Below are 19,966 nucleotides of genomic sequence, written 5' to 3' on the forward strand. Positions count from 1 at the left end.
GGTAAATTTGCCCCTTGCCCATACTTTTGCTTCATGGATAGTCCTGCGCATGTGCAATGGCCGAACTTGCGGTGTGAGCCTAGGGTCTGAGCGCAGTCGCACTGAGACCAGGCAGCTGGTGATGGCGGCGGCAGCAGCCGTGGCTGCGGCGGGTCCGGGCCCATGAGGCGGCGGCGGCGGCGGCGGGACGGATTTTACCCAGCGCCAAACTTCAGAGACGGGGAAGCTGAGGCCATGGCAGGAGTTTTTGACATCGACCTGGACCAGCCGGAGGACGCAGGCTCTGACGATGAGCTGGAGGAAGGGGTGAGGCCCGGGGTGGGGGGCTGAGACGGGCCGGGCTGGGCCGGGCGGAGATGACAAGGCCGGGGCGTAGGCTCGGGCCTAGGGAGCCGGGCGATTTCCAGGACCCTCGCCTGCGGCGAGAGCCAGAGGCTGGGGCGAGGGCGAGCGGAGTGGGAGTGCGGCCGGGAGGCCGAGCAGCGGGCCCAGCTGCGGAGTCGGGCGGCGCGGCAGGACCAGTCCCGAGGTGGGGGTGGTTGCTGACGGGCGCAGGTGCACGGATCTCTCGGCCACCCCACCCCCCTCCCGACCCTGGGTCTTCAGAGGCGGGGGGCGGGCGGTGGCCCGAGCTTCAGGGTGACCCTGGAGCAGCGGGCCTGGGAGACAGCCGAGGGGGAACGGGCAGGGGGTGCTTGGTGTGGAGAGCTCAAGCTGCTCCGCAGCCTGGGGCCCCACTCCTTGCACTTGTCCTGGTGACTTGGCGCCTGCGGAGCGCTCGCTCAGCTGTTGGAATGACAGCTGAAAAGTTCTGCGGGCTGTGCTTTGCAGCAGCCGCCGCCCTGGGATGGAGACCTGCATCTTGCAGAGTTGGGGGTGAGGGTTAAGGTATGATTGTTTAAAAGCTGTTTACAATGTAAACTGTGATTTCCCTCTTCCCCATCCCTCCTTCCCCCACCCCCCAAGACGAGGGGTTTGTGCAGTTTTCTGATGAGATTTGGGAGTGGAGAAAACAATGCCGACAGCTGTGATTTGGCTTCTCCAAAATAAGTTGCTTTATCTGGGACTTATTAAGTGATGGTTCCAGGGCCACCTTGCTATATGGTAGGAATACTTTCTAGCTTATTTTAAATAGAGCTTGTTTTTTATCTTTTATGGTTTTTTTTTGCAATATTTCTTTTTCCAGGCTAGATTGTACTTAAGGATTATTTTTTCATTTTTAAGATGTTTTTTAGAGTTGGTGAATCTAAAATCATTTATTTCTATGCTAATGTAAGGCATGGTTAAGAAGAAGATCTGATTGCCCAAGCTATATTACTTAAAAAGATCTGTGATTTCGTCTGAGTAATCCCCCCCCCCCCCCCCCCCACCATTGGTGATCCTGTCACAGACTTCACACCGTATAATAGATGCACTTTTCCCCCCTCCTGACCTGTAATTTCACCATCTGTGTAGGGAACACCTTAGAGGAAACCGAAGAGGTTCTATCCTCTTCAGGTCCTAATCTGTAGTGTTTTGTTTGTTTTTGTTATTATCTGTAATTTCATCAACCTGAGGGGGAACTCATGTGAGGAATTGCCTACTGCTACTGAAGATATAAAATTTATAGTTTGAATTTCCTGGGACTCTGAGAGGTTAAGCTAGTATGTGTCAGAAACAGGAGTGGAACCCAGAGCTTGGGAAGATTCCTTGGCCAGTCCATTCTAGCATATAGTTTTGTGAGTTAAGATGGCCAAAATTAATCATTATGGTCAGCATTTTGGTGGTGAATTTTTCCAAGCATAGACTGTTCACATAAGAACATTGTTAATAATAGTAATTAATATCTCATAGGTTATATTATGTGTGTTTGAATATTATATATACATACATACACAAACACACATATATACACACATACATAATATACATACACATGTTACTTTTAGACTTGGTGAACACTTTATTTCATTTTTTACTGGTCCTGTACTCCATCCTTTCCAACTTGGTAAGACTTACCACTTCTAGAACCTAGTATCACTACCACATCCTTATGAAGCATCTTGAGCCTTTAGACCAGAGATTTAAAAATATTAATGAGTTGGATATTGAAAGTTCTGTTTTGTTTCCCATTTTCCTTTTAAATTAAAAAAAAGAATATTCAAATAGAATAGTAATGTGAGAGCTGAGTAATTTAGCTATACTGTGCTTGTGTTATTGGGATGTTATTTAACTGCTCAATGCCTTCCTCATCCCCTGTATATATATCCCCTATATGTTATAATAATAACATCCGCATATTACCAAACTGACATGTGAAGATTAAAAGATGCCAATACACATATATGGCATATATGTATGAGTACACATGTGTATATATGCACACACATAGATAATATTATGCACTGTATAGATGTATATATTACATGTGTATATTTCCATACATGTATATATTTATATGCATATACATGTATATATTTATATAAAATACATGTATAAATAAAAGATGCCACCTGTATGTATATGCCATATATATCTGTAGGTATATGTTTTCTATATGAAGAACTTTGAGTACCCTAAAGCAGGGAAGTTAAAACCAGAATGAATAATGTTTTTCTTATCAAGATCATCTTTACCCTTTAAATCTACCATTTCTCCCAACTTTTTTATTTCTCTTGATAGTCTATGCTCCTAGTTTGGAACCTGAAAAGTAATCTTTGACTCCCTTCTCCCCCACATCCAGTTAGTTTACCTTTATGACATCTCCCCCATCAGTTCCCTTTACTTTGCTCATAGACTGCATTTAATCCCGAATAATTTCTTTCATGGATTATTATAATGGTCTCTTAATTGGTCAGTGCTTTTAGTTTCCACCCTTTCCAGTGTTGCTAAAATACTCTTTGTGAGGCAGATCTGATCATGTTATTCCTCTGCTTGAAAAGCTGTTTTCCTGTTGCCTCTAGAAGAGAACACAAACCCCTCCACCAAGCTTTTAAAGCTCTTTAACTCCAAACTGCCTTTTCATACTTATTTCAGCTACTGTTTCCCATCAGGCTACTCCCTGTTTCCTGAGTTCCCCGGTTTCTGTGTATTTGCATGTCTGCCTAGGTGCTAGGAAGGCCCTTTACTCCTTAGTAGCTCAACTCAGATGAAGTTCCTCCCCCTACTTTCTCCTACCCCCCAGCTATTAATTTTCTGTTTGTCTTTCCTTGGATTTATAGGCTTCTTGAGGGTAAAGGCTGTTTCATTTTAATTTGTACTCTAGCCTGTTTTACTCATAGGCATTAAATAAATGTATTGGATTAAACATAGAGACTGGGCTTATGATTTCCTTAGTATAAGTGAGGAAACTCCCTCTAATAATGCAGGTCAGTACCTTCAGTGCTAATTATCTTCAGAGAGTTGCCCAGAGCATTGTTGATTTGCCCAGGGTCACATAATCAGTATCTGTCTGTGTAGCAAAGTTTGAACTTGAGTCTTGTTGATTTCAAGGCCAGCTCTCTTATTTGTAACATCATACACCCTCTCTAAAATAAATGAAATTTCTTCCTATGAAAAATAGATGTCTATTGAATTGTCAAGTTGAATTAAACCTGAGAGGTATTTTAGAGAAATAAATAGTCTGATAGGGAAGGTAGCTTGTTGCAAGATTTTTCAACTCTTTAATTGTGTTCACATTAGCTTAGTGCTTAGTCTTTAATATTATTGGAAGCTATATGGAATATTAAATACTATTTGAAAGAAAAAAGGGGACTTTGACCCTGCATTCTCAGTGCTTATGTATTCTTTGACATGACATACTTTTATTAGTTGAATTGACAATTTAAGAATTATAGGTTCATCATCTTTTTAAAATGTTAGACTTTTACACTGGGGGCAGCTAGGTGGTATAGTGGATAGAGTGTGACCCCTGAAATCTGGCCTTACTTACTAGCTGTTTGACCCTGGGCAAGTCACTTAACCCTGTTTGCCTCAGTTCCTCATTTGTAAAATGAGCTGGAGAAGGAAATGGCAAACCACTCCAGTATCTGCCAAGAAAAACGTATCTGAAAGAATCAGATGTGACTGAACAGCAGACTTTTACACTTGGAAAGATTTCAAAAAAGTTAAAATACTAGGAAATTAGCCTAATTTCCATTTAATATCTATGAAATAGACTTTTAAAAAATTTTACTATTCAAACCAATATATTCCTCTTGTTTCAGAGAAATGATCAGAAAACTTACTTTGTTGGTATTGGTGAACTACCTTGTGAACTACATTACTTATTGCCAGTCAGCTAGCAGTTAGTTTGCCCTCATCGTGATGTAGTGGAAAGAACATTAGATCTAAATCAAGAGATTTCGGTTTCAAGTGTACATGCTCTCCCACTTCAGCCATCTAACTTTAGGCAACACACTATACCTTTCTGGGCCTTGATTTCCTCATCTAAAAACTGAACAAGTTGGACTCTGGGATCTCTAAGAAACATTTTCCATTCTACATTTTACTGAAGTGTGATTTATTGATAAATGCAGTTATTTTGGCAGTGGTGCATATTTTGAGGTGTCAGATAACCAGTAGGATTATACTTTATGAGATACCAGTATAACCCCATTTAGAATGGGGCAAGCCTTTCTGTGTGGGCACAAAGATTTCACCAAGTACCTGTTAATTAGTTTTTCAATACCTAGAAGACTAAATGAATCTTTCAAAGAGGAACAAATATAATAGATTATATGTTTATAAATAATAATAATAACTAACATATACATTGCAGTTTAAGACATAAGTGTTTTACATATGATCCTCACAACAACTCTGTGAGATAGGTGCTCTTCTCATCATTAACATATGGGAAAGCTGAAGCTGAGAGGTTAAATGACTGTCTTGGATCACATGGTGTTTGTCTGGATTTGAATTTAATTCTTGCTGAACCCAAGTCCAACACTACCCTCTATGCTATCTTGCCTAAAAGTAAATAAAATTCAGTACCTGAACTTCTAATAAATGAGAAGTTGGGTGCTGTAGCAGACAAAAAGCCTCAGTCAGGACCACCTGACTTCCTATCCTGCCTCAGACACATCCTGGCCATATGACCCTTGGCACTTTAGCTCTTAGTACTTCAGAATAGTAATTCTGCATTGGACAAAGAAATTTCCTCTTTGGGAAGCACCCTACACATATGATGAACACATGGATCCAGACAAAAAAGAAGTCTGATGGATTTTTGGTCAGTGGCTGTAATCTGGGACAATAAGTTGAAACTAAGGGAAAATTCTCTGTCAGAAGATTGTAAGAATTTCTGAAAGTATGGACTTTTCCATTTGCTATAGGAACATAAAACTAGGAAAGACACTAGAAATTAAACAGTTAATATGGGTATATACTGATTTGCAGTTATTAATGTGTTCAAAGCAGTGACTTTAGACTGTCATGTAAGATTCTTTTTGAGTAAAAAGTTGAAAATTTCTTCCTCTGAAACTTAAGAGTTCCATGAGGAATCTAGTTAAGCTAGTTTTAAGATTAGTAATTAATTTCCTGAGCCTTTGATTTGAAAATGTGAGAGATTTCTTCAAAGGAGATTTAATTTATTGAATTACTATTGTGATCAAGGATTTTCATGTTTGATGCCTTTCAGTGACTTTGAAAAGAGGTTGGTGCTCAGTAATTGTTTGATAATGGGGTTATTATGTTGGGAATTGCTTTCTCATTAATTTATTTTCTTTTAATTAATACTAATTTGATATATCCTAATTTACAAATATAGACTGAACTTTAAAATTATTCAACTACATTTGTTTAAAAACACTTTCTCAGGTTACCCATTAAGTTAAACTGGGGGGTTTACCCATTAAGTTAAACTAAGAGGACTTTCTTCCTCATTCCCTGGGTAATTCTGACTTAATAAGGGAACTACATTAAGCATCTGAGTGGAAAGAATGATTTAATGGGTGTTATTTTTTATGACAATTTCTGCCATTCTAACTTTTTAATGATTATGTTCAATTTCATTAGGCCTTGTAGAGTGTGTATGTGTCTGTGTTTATTTTTATGTACAATCAGAATTTTTGTAAACAGAAGTCATTCTGCTAAGCCAGCTTGAAACATTTGTATGGTGTTTGGGAGATAAATTTAGGCTTTGTCGGACAGGAAAAGGGAATTCCAACAATATAGCTATGTAAAACACAGGAAAAGTAAGAGATAGTAAATATAATGATGAGGATCACAGTAATAACTCAAATTTTCATATACTTCGAAGTTTACAGGTGCTCTCCTACAACACCCATGTAAGATTTATAATACAAGTATTATTTCTATTAGGATTTAAAATCAGTTCTCCTAATTTAAGGTGTGGAGATGGTACCACTTCCTGATAGCATATATTTTTTTTTAATGTGAAAGAAGAAAGAAAAACCTTACAACACAGAAATATGGATAAAGAAGTTCATGTGAAAGAAAATTGCCTATGTAGGCTATATTGCTGATTTAGAAAGTCTTCCTCTGATGTTGAAGCGTCCAGTATGCTGTGTTAATGATGGATACTAGGAATGGATGACTTATTTTAAATGTTTCTGTAGGTATGTAACGGTTGAAAGTTTTTAGCACATATGCAGCTGCAGGTGGTAATACAGATCCATTTAGCTCAGGAAATGAAACAGCCAAAGGGCATATCTTGAGTAGAGAGTTGGCTTCAAAGCTATGGTTCTTTGTTAACTACTTTGTGGTCTTCAATTTAGAACTGAATAAAAGTAACATCAGAGAAGAGCAGAATTATGTAATACCAGCCGCATTACTTCTGAAAGATGGTCAGTCTTTTGTCTTAAAAGCAACTACGTTACAATAGGTGATTTACTCATAGTTGTGGAGATTAAAAAGTCTTCAAACCAAGGAAACAAAAATGTGTAAGTAGAAAGAGTGTGAGTTTCTTGTATTGCCCCCACTGATATGCCTTTGCTTTACTCAGAAGAGGCCACCTTGAGGAATACCATAATTCTGACTTGTTCACACTAGTTTCTTGGCCAAAGTAAGTGGTTGGATAGCATTTTTTTTTTTGCCTAAATTGACTTTTCTGCTTTGAAAGCAAGGCAGGTATGGTCACTTGACTGTCTTTTATATTCTCTTGTCATGCTCTTGATTGTTTAAGAACTGTCATGGATTCGCAGTATTATACCCTTCAGACATGACTTCAGATTCATAATCAAGTGGAGTATGTTAAAAACCTGTCAGATTCCCAATTGTCTTTAGGCAATTTTGCTTTCCTGATAGCAGTAATTCTGCTAACATCTATCACCAAGTAATTTTGTAACCCATTATTATCAGGTTTGAAATGGAATATTTAGCTCCAGAACCTTTAGTCATTTGGTCTTGCAGCAATTTTTAAATTTTGCCCTAACTGGAATAAAAAGGTGCTATCATATCTCAAAATGGTTGTGCTTATTTTAGCTTGTTATAGGAGAGTCAGTTTCACATAGGAAAAATACACACATTATGTCAATTCAGTATTTCAGTATTTTGTGTTTGGAATATAGTAGCTTCAGTTTCAAAAATGCAAAGAATAGATGCTTTTTGGACAGGTGGGAAACACAATTTCAGACAGTCTCAATGGCTATCAACTGGTTTGTTTTTTTTTAAATAGACTTTCCACAATAGTACTTGTGGAATTCTGATTGTTTAGTTACTTTTCTGTGAAAAGCATTTTTATACCCTACAAACTGTTTCCTGAATGTTTTTATAAATTACCATGTTCAACTACTAAATACGACAGAGAATTTCAGTTCTTTTAAGTGCTTGGCCAGAAATTATTTTGCAGTCCTGGTGTTTTAAAAAAAAAATTAATTTTTTTTCCAGGGTCAATTAAGTGAAAGCATGGACCATGGGGGAGTTGGACCATATGAAATGTAAGTTTGTTCTAAAAGATTCTACTAATAGAGTGCTAACTTTTATAGGCAATTAACTCTTTACAAGCATTAGTGACATGATTCTAATCAGTCTCAGATGTCTGATATTTGTAGACTGCTTATTGAATTTAAAAGCTAGATCTGATGATTTTATAACTGAGTTTTGAGACAGCTTTTGTTTTGTATTATGTTATATTATATCATAATACAGCTCAGAGTCTGTTGCTAAATATTGTGCCCTTCAAGAATTTCATTGTTTTAAGAAAACATTTTGAATATCTTATGTGTCAGCATACCAGGCATCTATTGAGTTGATGTGGGTATTATTCCCTTAACACTGTGACCACAGCTGCTTAGTGGATGGTCATTGAAAGTTCCTGTGCCTGAAAATTCTGTTTAACTGATAAGTCTCTCTGACTTAGGTATACTAGTACTCAGATAATTGAAAAAACAACCAGACCTGTATGCTTAAGTTTTTACAAGCCCGAAAGGGAAAAGCTTGAAATTTATTGGCATACCCTTTGAGAATGTAGGGCAGCGCCACGGCACAGTACTGCATTAGATAACTTTAGGGGGTGTTCATCCCATAGTTTAAATTTTTTAAGTCATATAAGTTACACAGAAAAGTTAAGTACTTTTTGTTGTATATTATGAACATTATTCTTATACTAAAATATGTATAATGTCATGTTACTATTTGGTTAAACAAGAGCACTTTAGTCTGAGCTGCCATATATTTACTAGTTGGGTAGTTGATTTCCTCTCAAAACTAAGATACACAGTGTTACAAGCTTAATAGTTGTAAAGAATTAATTTAGATCACTAGGCAGAATTGATACCTTTTTGGTGCCTTTATTTCAGACTAACAGCAAATGTGGAAAGATGCATAAATAGATTTAATTGTTTAAAAAGAAGCTACTGCCTACAAGAGTAGATGTGATTGAGTTTTTATTTTATTTTATTTTTATTCTGAACTTAAACCAAATAAAATGAGCATTGCCATACGCGCTGAAGAACAGGGAGAGGAGCATTCTGTGTGACACTGCGGGTCTCCAGCATGTGGAGCTCCCTTTTCTTTCTCAGTGTGCGGTAAACTCAGCACACGCCTTTCAGAGCTGCTCTTCATCTGTGATTATTTGTGTTCCCTTTTTGGGGGTGGGGAAGACAGGAACCCTGCCCCTAAAAAAAAAAAGAAAAACCAGACCCTTGGTACAAATATGTATAGTCAAGCAAAATACATTTCTATGTTGGTTGTGCCCAAAAATGTGCATCTTAATTCATCATTACTCTGTCCGGAAGTAAAGAACATGCATTTCATCAGCCCTTTGGAGTTAGACTTGTTCATTTCATTGATCAGTTTTTTTACATCATTCAAAGTTGTTTTTCTTTACAGTGTTATCGTTACATTATTGTATAAATTGTTCTCCCTAGTTCTGCTTACTTCACTCACATCAGTTCATATAGTTTTTTCTGAAACTGTCCCCTTCATTTTTTTAATAGTACTGTAATATTCTATTGCATTCATATGCCTTAATTTGTTCAGCCATTCTCCAATTGATAGGCACCCCCTTAATTTCTAGTTTTTTGCTGTTACAAAAAGAGCTGCCATAAATATTCTCATACATATGGATCTTTTCCTTCTTTGATCTTTTAGGTGATAGCCTTCTTAGTAGTATTGCTGGGCCAAAGGGTATGCACAGTTGAGTCATTTTGGGGGCATAGTTCCAAATTGTTTTTGGTTGGATATTTTTAGACAGCTCCCAGGATATTGCTCAAATTTCCAGATGAGCATAAAGTCCAAACTTTGTGTTACATGATATTCAAATTATGAAAGTAAATTTTTCTTTTATATCATGTAGTTGATAAATCTTTTTCTACTTGTTTACTTACATTTTTAAGACATATGTTGCATATAAAAGAAAATGCAATTCAGATTGTCACTGTCAGTGCACTTTAGTCTGAGCTGCCATATATTTGCTCATGTAACTTTCCTCAGAGCATGGATACAAAATTGCCTAATGTGCCTTTTTTTACTTAACAGGATTACATTTCTCTTTTTCTTTCTGAGGACATGATGAAAAAAATATAAATTTTTGCCAGTTGACTTTTGGTTTTGCTTTTCTCCCCAGTGGCATGGAACATTGTGAAAAATTTGAAATCTCAGAAACTAGTGTGAACAAAGGGCCAGAAAAAATAAGACCAGAATGTTTTGAGCTACTTCGAGTACTTGGTAAAGGGGGCTATGGAAAGGTAGGAAATAACTTTTTCACAATTATGAGATCCCAAATAACTGTCTTCTCACTGAAGTAGATAGCTTGATCTAAAAACTGTTGGTTCAAGGGGTAGCCTTTAATAGTAGGTAGAAGAGGTGGCCCCATATTTGAGGAGTGATCTGAGAATTCTTTTCTAGCTACCATTACCTTTCAGGTGTTAACCATATTGGAAATTCTCATCCTCTTTTACATATATATCCTTGGGAAAGGGTATTATTCTAAATGGCTATCAGATACTCTTTGAGGTGGGGCTCTAGGACAACAAAAGACAGTAAGTGCCGGGGGCAGTAGGAATGAGTGTAGGGCAGTGGTACTAGAGATAAATTTTGCCTATTTCAAATAGCCAGGATTGTCCCTTTTGTTAGATCTTGAAAATTTGGTTGGGATAAACTTGTTCTCTATATGAGAATGCAAGATCTAGATGGTAACCTGCCTTGGAAGTGTGTCACTTTTTTCAATATGGTATTGTATGGTAATTTTTGCAAAATGTAACATTTATAGATTATTCTTAGAATTGAGGGCAATAAATGGACACTAAAACTAAAATATCTTGAATACTCAAACTTTGAATATCTGATTACTTTAGCTATTTCTTGAAAATTATTTAACCATGGTTTTTATAGAGAGCCAGCCTCGGAGTCAGGAAGACCTAGGTTCAAGTCCTGCTTGCCTCTGACATATACCCTAAGGAAGTCATTTAACTTCTCAGTGTTCTAGGCATTTCTCTCTTAAGTTGTAGAGAAGGTGCTGACCTGCATTGGTTAAAAGGAGTTTCTTCACCTGGGAGTTCCCTGTATCAATGAAATCACAGGTCCCATTCCCCTATCATATTCCTGTCTGCTATCATAGGGTATAAATTAAGTCCTATTGACTCCCACATTGCTGAACTAATGAATTGTGAAGCAAGAACCTAGAGACACATTCTTCTGATCATTCCTGGAAGAAATTTCTGCAACATTAGCAGACTTAGTTTTGTGTAAATTTTGCTTTGATATTTATTATTATTATTATTTGAGATTTGTTCTAAGCAAATTTTTAGATTTTGCATAGTAAAGGAACACACTGTGTATCTGAAATCCCATTGGACAGTTTTCCCCACCAGATGGCAACAGACCAAAATAGGAAAACTGCCAAAAGCTATATACAAAACTATCGCTCAGTCCTCAATTTGAGCAGTGTTTTCAGGTGATCAGTTGCACATAGTGCTTTCCTGTTTCTTATTATCCAAGATATTCCAAATGTCTTAGGGCATTTTTAAGCTGTTAAAGCTTATGACTTTGGGGACACTCTGTATTTATGGTATACTTACACCCGTGAAGCATTCCTTTGTTATGGTTGGGAAATATGAAAGTTGGACTTGAAACTTTTGGTTATTTTTGATCGTCTGTTATGTTTAACTTTTGTTACTCAGGTTTTCCAAGTACGAAAAGTAACAGGAGCAAATACTGGGAAAATATTTGCAATGAAGGTGCTTAAAAAGGTGACTACTCCTTATTTGCCATAAAGTCTCTTTTCCTACCTTTATCTGCTTCTTTGGTTGAGTGTGCTTTGGGAGGATGTGGTCATGGTGGAGGTTTCCCTAAAGAAGCAAACCTGATTATTTGGTTTATTAAAATGTTTGTGACTGCTTGGCGCTTAGCTTCTTCAACAACTTCAACACTGAGTGCCAGCCAGGCACAGTACTTGGACCTGAAAATGCAAAGATAAAAGTGACATGGTACTTATCCTTCAAGGAGCTTAAAATTGTCTTGGATATGTCATTCAGTCTTTCCATCTCCCTGTTGGCAGTGGAGTGAGAAGTAAAACATATACAAGAATAAGCAATGCAAGGTATTGAGGTGGGCAAAGGAGGGATCCAGAGTGTCTTAGGATTATGTGAGAAAGGAAAGATCGCTTGAATATTTTCAGCAGGGTTGGGAGGATGGGGGTGTAAAGGAGACAGACAGAGAAGGCTCTGTAGAAGAAGGAACAACCAATTTAATCTTAGAAGGAAAATGAGGATTTTGGAAAGGGAGTACATTCCAACCATAGGGGACAACCTGTGAAAGTGTAATCAGGAGTGGACATTTCACGTTTGAGAAGCAGCAAATACTTCCAGTTTGGTTGTGATGCAGAGCATATGAAGACAAATCATGTTAAATAAGATTGGAAAGGTAGGGACTACCTCATGTATAGAGATGGGGGCCCTATGTGGGTCCCCAACAAGGCTATAGTCAGAAAGTGCCTTTGTGTCTTCTTCAGTTGAATGTTCTTGCCAGTACAGTAGTGGACTTTTCTGTTGGCTAGCTAGGGCTTACCAATTCCTCTCTTTAAGGTAGTATTGTATAAGTAGCTCACTGGGCTGAAAGTTGAAAAACATAGATTCTAAGCTTACTGTTGATTTTAGCTTTTATCTAAGGTTTCTGGACCTTAATTACTGTCAGTAAAATAAGGCTAATATCCTCCATCTGACCTTTCCTTTGTAACATTTTAAGAACTAACAAACTTATCAAACACTGGATTTTGAAATAGAACAGAAAAAGTAATACTTGTCCAGGAAATGTTTCAGTAGGAGTTCAGGCTTTGGTACTTGAATTACTGTTTTTGAATTAGAGGCTTCTAAACAAATATTGATCAAAATTTACACCTTGAGCTAGATGTGGTTTTTGTCATTTCTGAGGGCCGTTCTGAGAAATTTTGAAGGTAAGGTAGGCTACAGACTCAATAACCATTTACAATCACGGAGCCAGGTTGGGGATGACAAAAAAAATGTACTTGGAAATGATGTCAGTACCAGTGGCAGGTAATCTTCACAATGCCAGTTTGGGCAGCCTAGGCGACATCATGGGTCACCAATCCCAAAGTATATCCCTGGTAACAAATTAACTGTCCTAGCCATACTATGTGTGAAGAGTAGTGAAAAAATTGTTCACTCCATCAGTATTTACTGTTTTTTAAAGCAGTGCAGAATGGATTTTCCATTAAGTGTATAGAACACAACTATGACTAGATTGTTCTGTCATATTATCTTTCTTTTAGGCTATGATAGTAAGAAATGCAAAAGATACAGCTCATACAAAAGCAGAACGAAATATCCTCGAGGAAGTAAAGCATCCCTTCATCGTGGACTTAATTTATGCCTTTCAGACTGGTGGAAAACTCTACCTCATCCTGGAGTATCTCAGTGGTCAGTAGGCACTCTTCTATTTCCTTATTCCTCATTGTTCTAGAAATTGGGTCATGAATGTTATATAAAAGGTAATATTGTTGTCTTAGTAGTAAAGTTAAGCAAAAGTTACAATTTATATAAAATATGCTTTTTTAGCCCCGCCATTACTTATTAGGTACCTGCTGTGTGTCAGGTATAAGGGTTGGGAGCAGAGGTTCCCAAACTATTTTGTCTTACTGCCCCCTTTAAAAAAAAATTACTCAGTGCCCCCGTGGAAATCTACTTTCTTTAACCCTTTAACAGTTTTTTTTAGATGTCATTTCAAAAAAATACAATTTTTAAAAAAATGACACATCTTAAATTTAATAATTTGTTGAAAATTTGTGGGGTTTTTCCTGCATTGAAATTTTGATAAAACAATATTGCATTATGTAACCTGTAGTGTTGTATTGTAAACAAATCATTATACGCACACATTCTTGCCGTTGCATGCTAAATTTCCAGACAGTATCCAACATACTCACCTGCCAACACTTGTTTGTTAAGATCTGTCGGCAGACTTGACCACTGATCGGTTATAACTTGCATTTTGTGTTTATTTGGAAAATATTGTAATGAATATGACTTTAACTCTGATACACAGCAAATGTATCAACAATTTTTCAAAATTCTCTTCTTTCCTTATGCTTCCACTGCCCCCTTATTTTTATTCAGTTGACCCACCTAGTTGTACCGGAGGCTAATACTGCCCCTCTCGATCATTCCAATGCCCTCCCATTGGGCAGTATCACCCACTTTGGGAATGTCTGGTTGGAAGTATAAAAATGATACAGTTGCAGACCTCGGATTTAGTCTACCAGAAATTATATGACAAATACACAGCTATGTGTAATGTAAGATGAGTCTGTTAGGAGCACAGGAGAGACCTAGATACAGTGCTTTGGGAAGTATGGAAGAGGGAAAAATCCATTTCAGCTGGGAGATCCATGGAGGAGGTGGCACATAACCTCAGCTTTAAAGCAAGAAAGAGATTAACAGGTAGATGGGAAAAAGGAAATGACTTGTATGCATTCGAAACAGTCTTTATCAGGACACAGAGGGAGGAGATGGTATGTCAAGTTTGGGTAGCAGCTAACTACTAGTCTAATTTGGTGGAATCTTCAAAAGTCTTTGCAACGTAGGAGAAAAGATCATCCACTAAAAGTGGGGATTAAGTTGGAGGTTTATTTTAGAAGAGCCAGAATGAGGAATGGGATACAGATGTTACAAAAGACAGATAAAAGGGTTTGCCATTTTGCAGTGAGAGCCCAGTTCAGATTAGAGTGAAAGTAGTGTAGCCAGTCACCACAGTTTGTGGAATCCTCCAGTAGCTTGACTTTTGAGTTAGAGCAGAGAAGATAGATGGTAGGGGTGACCCAGGTTGAGGATTACCAGGATAGGGGGTTAAGAGAAGGGTAGAGGACAGTACCTAAAATTGTGAATGAAATGACACATTGACAAAAGTAGTTAGAAATTGATTGAGTTGTTACTTTGAACTATATTCAAAGGAAAATTTAAAGGCCAAATGAATCTCAACTTCAAACTTTTTATCTTAAGTGTTTTTCTAATCTCATGGTTGTCACTTATACAGTGGGGTAATAATAAAAATTAATCTTATTTATGTATTGAGACTTGGGATACTTTGATACAAATAAAACAGTTAAACCTTTATAATCCTGAATTTTTTTTAGAGAGCATTGAAGTATTGGAGGGAATAAGTATGACAATCAGTATATTTGTAATTGGATCTGTCAGCAAGCATTTATGCAGCACTTGTGATGTGTCAAGCATACATAGTGAGTCTGCATTGTGTTGTAGTGGATAGAGAGAATTGGCTTTGGAAGCAGAAGGTTCCTCATCCAGGGCTTGTGAACTCTTAGTGCCCTGAGCCACTCTCTGAGTCTTGCCATCTGTATTGGTTGCTGGAGTTTCCTCTTCAGAAGTGCTTCATACCAGTAAAAGTACAAGTCTATTTTTAAAAAAAGAAAGAAAGAAAATGTGCAGGTGCTTATATTGTATCAGGAGAGATAACATATAGGCACATACATAAATACATACCAAAGAGATACAAGGTAATTTGTTGAGGAAACTAGCAGCTGGAGGAATCGGGAAGGGCCTGAAGTAGGTGTTTAAGTTGAACCTTGAAAGAAACTAGGCTAGGGATTCCATGAAAAATCAGGTGAGGAAGTAGGCATGAGGGATAGCCTGAGCAAAGACCCAGAGACAACTGATGGAATGCCTTTTATGAGGTATAGCAAGGTCAGTTTGGCTGGACTGTGGAGTGTGTGAAGGGGAACACAGTAAGGTCAAAAAGATAACATATGCTAAGGCAGAAAAGAACCAGGTGGTGAAGGGCTTTGAATACTTAAACAGAGAAATTTATATTTGCTACTAGAGGTAATAGAAAGCTTCAAGAGTTTGAATGACATAGTCATACCTGTGCTTTAGGAATATCATTTTGGTAGTTCTGGAGGATGCATTGTAAAGTGGGGAGACTGAGGACACTGAGACAGATTAGGAAGCAATTGGAATAGTTTAGGCAAGGGTGAGAGCCTAAACTGTGTGGTGACCATAGGAGAAAGAATGATGATTGAATGATTGATCGTTGTTCAAAACTTTGTGACCACTGTGGTGAAAACTATGTGGCCATGTGGCTATTTTAGTGATAAGCTGTTGTGAATGCTGTATTTTGATTTTCTGTGATAAATTGTAATACTGTGAATCTTGTACCTTGATTCTGTGAATGTTTTGCTCTGATTTGTTATTGAAAATAGTGTTTGCTGTACTGTGTAATCAGAACCTTGAAAAGCTGTTCACAGTAGCCTTCTTCTGGAAAGCTGCTTGTGCTTGGCTTTACAGGGCCAAAGAGGTGTAGGCATTTAGTAACTGGTATGGCCAGTTAAATTATATTAATTATTAATTAATTAACAAGTATTAATTAATATGTATTAAACTGCACACCTCTTATGGATCAATTTTACTGAGGCTTTTAAATATTAGGTTTAATTTTATCTGAAATCTACAAATATGTAGTTTGTAAAAATTATTTTAAATATTACATTAATATATTAAACCTAGTATTTCCAGTCAGATCCTCATTATAGTTTTGAAACCAATATCTTTATTATCATATAAACAAGAATACCGAGTTTAAAAAGAGGCCTGAAATGAAAATTATTTCTGATGTCCTTTTCATCCTTCCACAGGAGGAGAATTATTTATGCAGTTAGAAAGAGAGGGAATATTTATGGAAGATACAGCTTGGTAAGTCCCATTTTGGTGGCTTCGTAGTTTTAGGTAGTTCATAAAATTAAAAAATAGGATTCCATTCTCCTTATGGACCAACAAATGTGCAAAGGTTCTTCACATATGAATTCCTCACTAGCAACTTTGAAACTATATTACTTTTGAAGATCTCACTGTTTCTTTACCTGCACCCCCACACCCTGATTAGGGGGGCTTCTCATGCCTGTGCTTCATTCTTGCTGGGACTTTATTTGAGTTAGTGAGTCACCAGCCTCATTCCTGGGTGAGTATATGTGTGCATGCATGTGCGTGTGTGTGTGTGTGTGTGTGTGTGTGTGTAAGAGAGAATGAGGGAAGGAGTGTATGTATGTGTGTCTGAATGTGTTTGTGTGTATGCGTGTGCCTGCACTCGCACGTGCATAAAAGGGGAAGGTATCAGAAATCACTTTTTTCAGAAGTCTTCCATGGGTTCACTGTGCCCAGGCAACACTACCTCCAGCCACACAAGACTTAGCAAACTGTATGCATGAGTTGCTGTGGCTGAAAAAATCATTACCTAGTGACCAAATTTCTGAAAGTGAGCCTCTGAATTTAGCTGACTGGTCCTCAGATGAAAGATGCACAATCTATCATTACAGCCATACTTGAAGCCTTTCCAGCACCTTGTGCCTTTGGGAGCCTATGGTCCCCTCCACACCAGGAGGAGTTATCAAACTGGTACTTGAGTAAAGTAGGTCTTTTTTTTTTTTTTTTTGCCTTTTGGAGGGCAATTGGGGTTAAGTAACTTGCCTAAGGTTACACAGCTATTTTTTTTGTGTGGGTGTTAAAGGTCTGAGGCTGAAACCGAACTCGGGTCCTCCTGACTCCCGGGCGCTTTACTTCACTGCGCCACCTATCCGCCCCATAAAGTAGGTTTTAATATTATATTACACATTGAAAAGGTTCACATCCTCTAATGAAGTTACCATGTTAGGTAATAGTGATTTGTTTATCCTATATATTAATTGAACAAGAAACAAAACTTAAATGTATAGCTCTAATCACCAAACTGCATTCCATTTAATTTCAGGCTTTTTAAAATAGAAGTTGCATTTAAGAGCCTTAGAGATGAAATTCAATAAGAGAACTCTCTGAGTCCTATTGAAGTCTGTTGCGGTTTTAAAATTGCCTCAGTATTCCCAGACTTATAGTACCCTACAGGATTACACAGCAGTCAGTCCAGTGTCTTGTGCCTTTCGAATCCAGAGAGGGTTGACCCAGCCCTTTATTCTATGGAGGTAGATTAATTTGAGTATTATCCAGTGTATAGGTTGTGGACTGGCTCCAAATGGACCTAGACTTAGTAACTGTGCATGTGAATAGACAAAGGATGAGTAGGAAAAGGCAGGGAAGAAGGGCTTCTTCGAACTAGGACATTTGATTTGTGAGATAAATAAAACTCTTTATGGGATTTTTTTTTTTTTTTGTATAAAAGGGTAAGGGGAAATTTGCTTTCAACTGAATGTTTATTGCAGGCAAAACAAAACTTGACCAGAGAGGTTGCACTGCTTGAGACTTTTGAAATTGTAGTGGTATACTAAAGCAAGTTAACATTTTATTTTGTTACACTCTTTAGCAAAAAAACAAACAAAAAAAACTAGGCTATTTTTACATTTTCCCTAATAATTTACTCTCCTATATACTTCATGTTTCTTTTAAGGAATTGTTGTTCTATACTTAACTGTTTTCAGTATATGAGTTGATTTTGGATGGTCTAGTATTTTTAATTATGTCAAATCACTTTTGTTCCAGCTTTTACTTGGCAGAAATCTCCATGGCTTTGGGGCATTTACATCAAAAAGGGATCATCTACAGAGACCTGAAACCGGAAAATATCATGCTTAATCACCAAGGTGGAGATAACCGTAAACAATTCTATAGTAAATAATCATCTTAAAATCCTCTCCGTAGGCCTACCATTTTTAAGTCCCCATATACATTGCACTAAAATTCTTCTCCCTAAAGTTTAAAGCATCAAGATACTTGCTGGCATTTAACTATTTAGTTACCTTTTAGCTGATGAGAATGAGAATTTAGCATTCCTAGTCAGGGCAGTGATTTCCTTTAATGTCATTATTTCCCTTGCCTTTATTTCATCTCTCTATCACAGGAAGATTCTTAATACATAGCCATACTGTGAGTAGGCAACCAAAAATCAAACCCAAAGGTTAAATTTTTTTTTTGGAGGCAGTTGGGGTTAAGTGACTTGTCTAGGGTCACACAGTAAGTGATCCGAGGCCAAATTTGAACTCAGGTCCTTCTGACTCCAGGATTGGTGCTGTAGTCACTGTACTACCTAGCTGCCCTTTTTTTTTTCTTAAACCAGAACACAGTTCTAGTTTAAAAGAAAAGTCCTGTATAAATTGGGATCTGTCTGATGAGTTGAAATGAACTTTAACAAGTACTGATAGTTTTGCTTTCTACAATGAATTGTTTGAAGCATTGTTGCTTGGAACAGAAGTTTGATTCAACCAGAAAATTTATTACAGCTCTGGGAAAAAAATTTAGTGGCACTCCTCAGATTTCCCACTCTTGTTTGCCAAAGTCAAAATAAGGGCAGCCATGTGCTGTTTGGGAGCATGGCTCCCAAAATGACCTCAGAGGTGACCAGTGTAACCTTTACCTGAACAAGAATCCTTCCCCACAACATATCTATCTAATGAAGCTTTCTTATATATTACATTTTCCTGTATGTTCATTAAATCCATACTAGCTGACCCTTATATTTTGGACTGTAGTTGATTTTTTAAAAAATCACTTAAGAAACTAACATTTGAGATTCCTTTCATTAGTCATGAGCACCTTTGTTCAATATCTAGAACCTCAAATCTCTTGTCACACCAATTTCTGGGAATGTCTGTGTTCTTAAAAGGATCCTTTCCTTCCCCATTTCATGTGCAAGATTGTTGTTGTTTTAAGTTTCAGTTTTGTTATTTTTCAAACTATGTTATTGAAGAGAAACTCTAGAATGAATACACTGGATTGACTTCACACAGGATTGAGGGATACAAAGGGAGGGATGAGGTGCCAAATATGTATCATAATTAGAGGATGAACCATGTGCTTTTCTATAAAGACATTTACTTTTCAAATACTTGAAATGTCTGTGGATTTCTTCACCATATCTGTTGAGCGTGGGATCTGTTGCCTCTTTGTATTTCAGTTCCTGTTTATTTTATGTGTGTATATCTGTATTTAAGCCATGGTTCTGAATTCTGAGGCAAATGACAGCATTAGAGTAACCAGTTAGGTTAATCTCCTTTTGATGTTAATCCCCATATCATGTTGATAAGGTATGTCATTTCTTTTACTTTGAGTATATGGTGAATTCACACAGTTCAGGAGGCCTAGTGCCTTAGTCT

At 37.5% G+C, this 19,966-nt stretch overlaps 1 protein-coding gene across 4 annotated transcripts in view; it reads left to right on the forward strand.

Moving 5' to 3' along the window:
* The first annotated feature begins 14 nt into the window (after positions 1-14).
* Positions 15-19,966, forward strand: part of RPS6KB1 (ribosomal protein S6 kinase B1) — a 31,038-nt gene continuing 11,086 nt past the window's right edge. For 2 of the 4 annotated variants that reach the window (XM_069078176.1, XM_069078173.1), the window contains exons 1-7: positions 15-306; positions 7,810-7,859; positions 9,989-10,109; positions 11,544-11,612; positions 13,151-13,298; positions 16,526-16,583; positions 18,357-18,484. In XM_069078176.1, the coding sequence (XP_068934277.1) occupies positions 163-306; positions 7,810-7,859; positions 9,989-10,109; positions 11,544-11,612; positions 13,151-13,298; positions 16,526-16,583; positions 18,357-18,484 (718 nt within the window). In that variant the 5' untranslated portion in view covers positions 15-162. Of the gene's footprint in view, positions 307-6,729; positions 6,864-7,809; positions 7,860-9,988; positions 10,110-11,543; positions 11,613-13,150; positions 13,299-16,525; positions 16,584-18,356; positions 18,485-19,966 lie in introns of those variants that run through there. The other 2 variants (XM_069078174.1, XM_069078175.1) reach the window with 2 other exon arrangements.

This window comes from Petaurus breviceps, unplaced genomic scaffold (genome assembly GCF_028583685.1).
Source record: "Petaurus breviceps papuanus isolate PSGF00001 unplaced genomic scaffold, PetGlider_PUasm1.0 91023, whole genome shotgun sequence".
In the NCBI taxonomy this organism is placed as follows: Eukaryota; Metazoa; Chordata; class Mammalia; order Diprotodontia; family Petauridae; genus Petaurus; species Petaurus breviceps.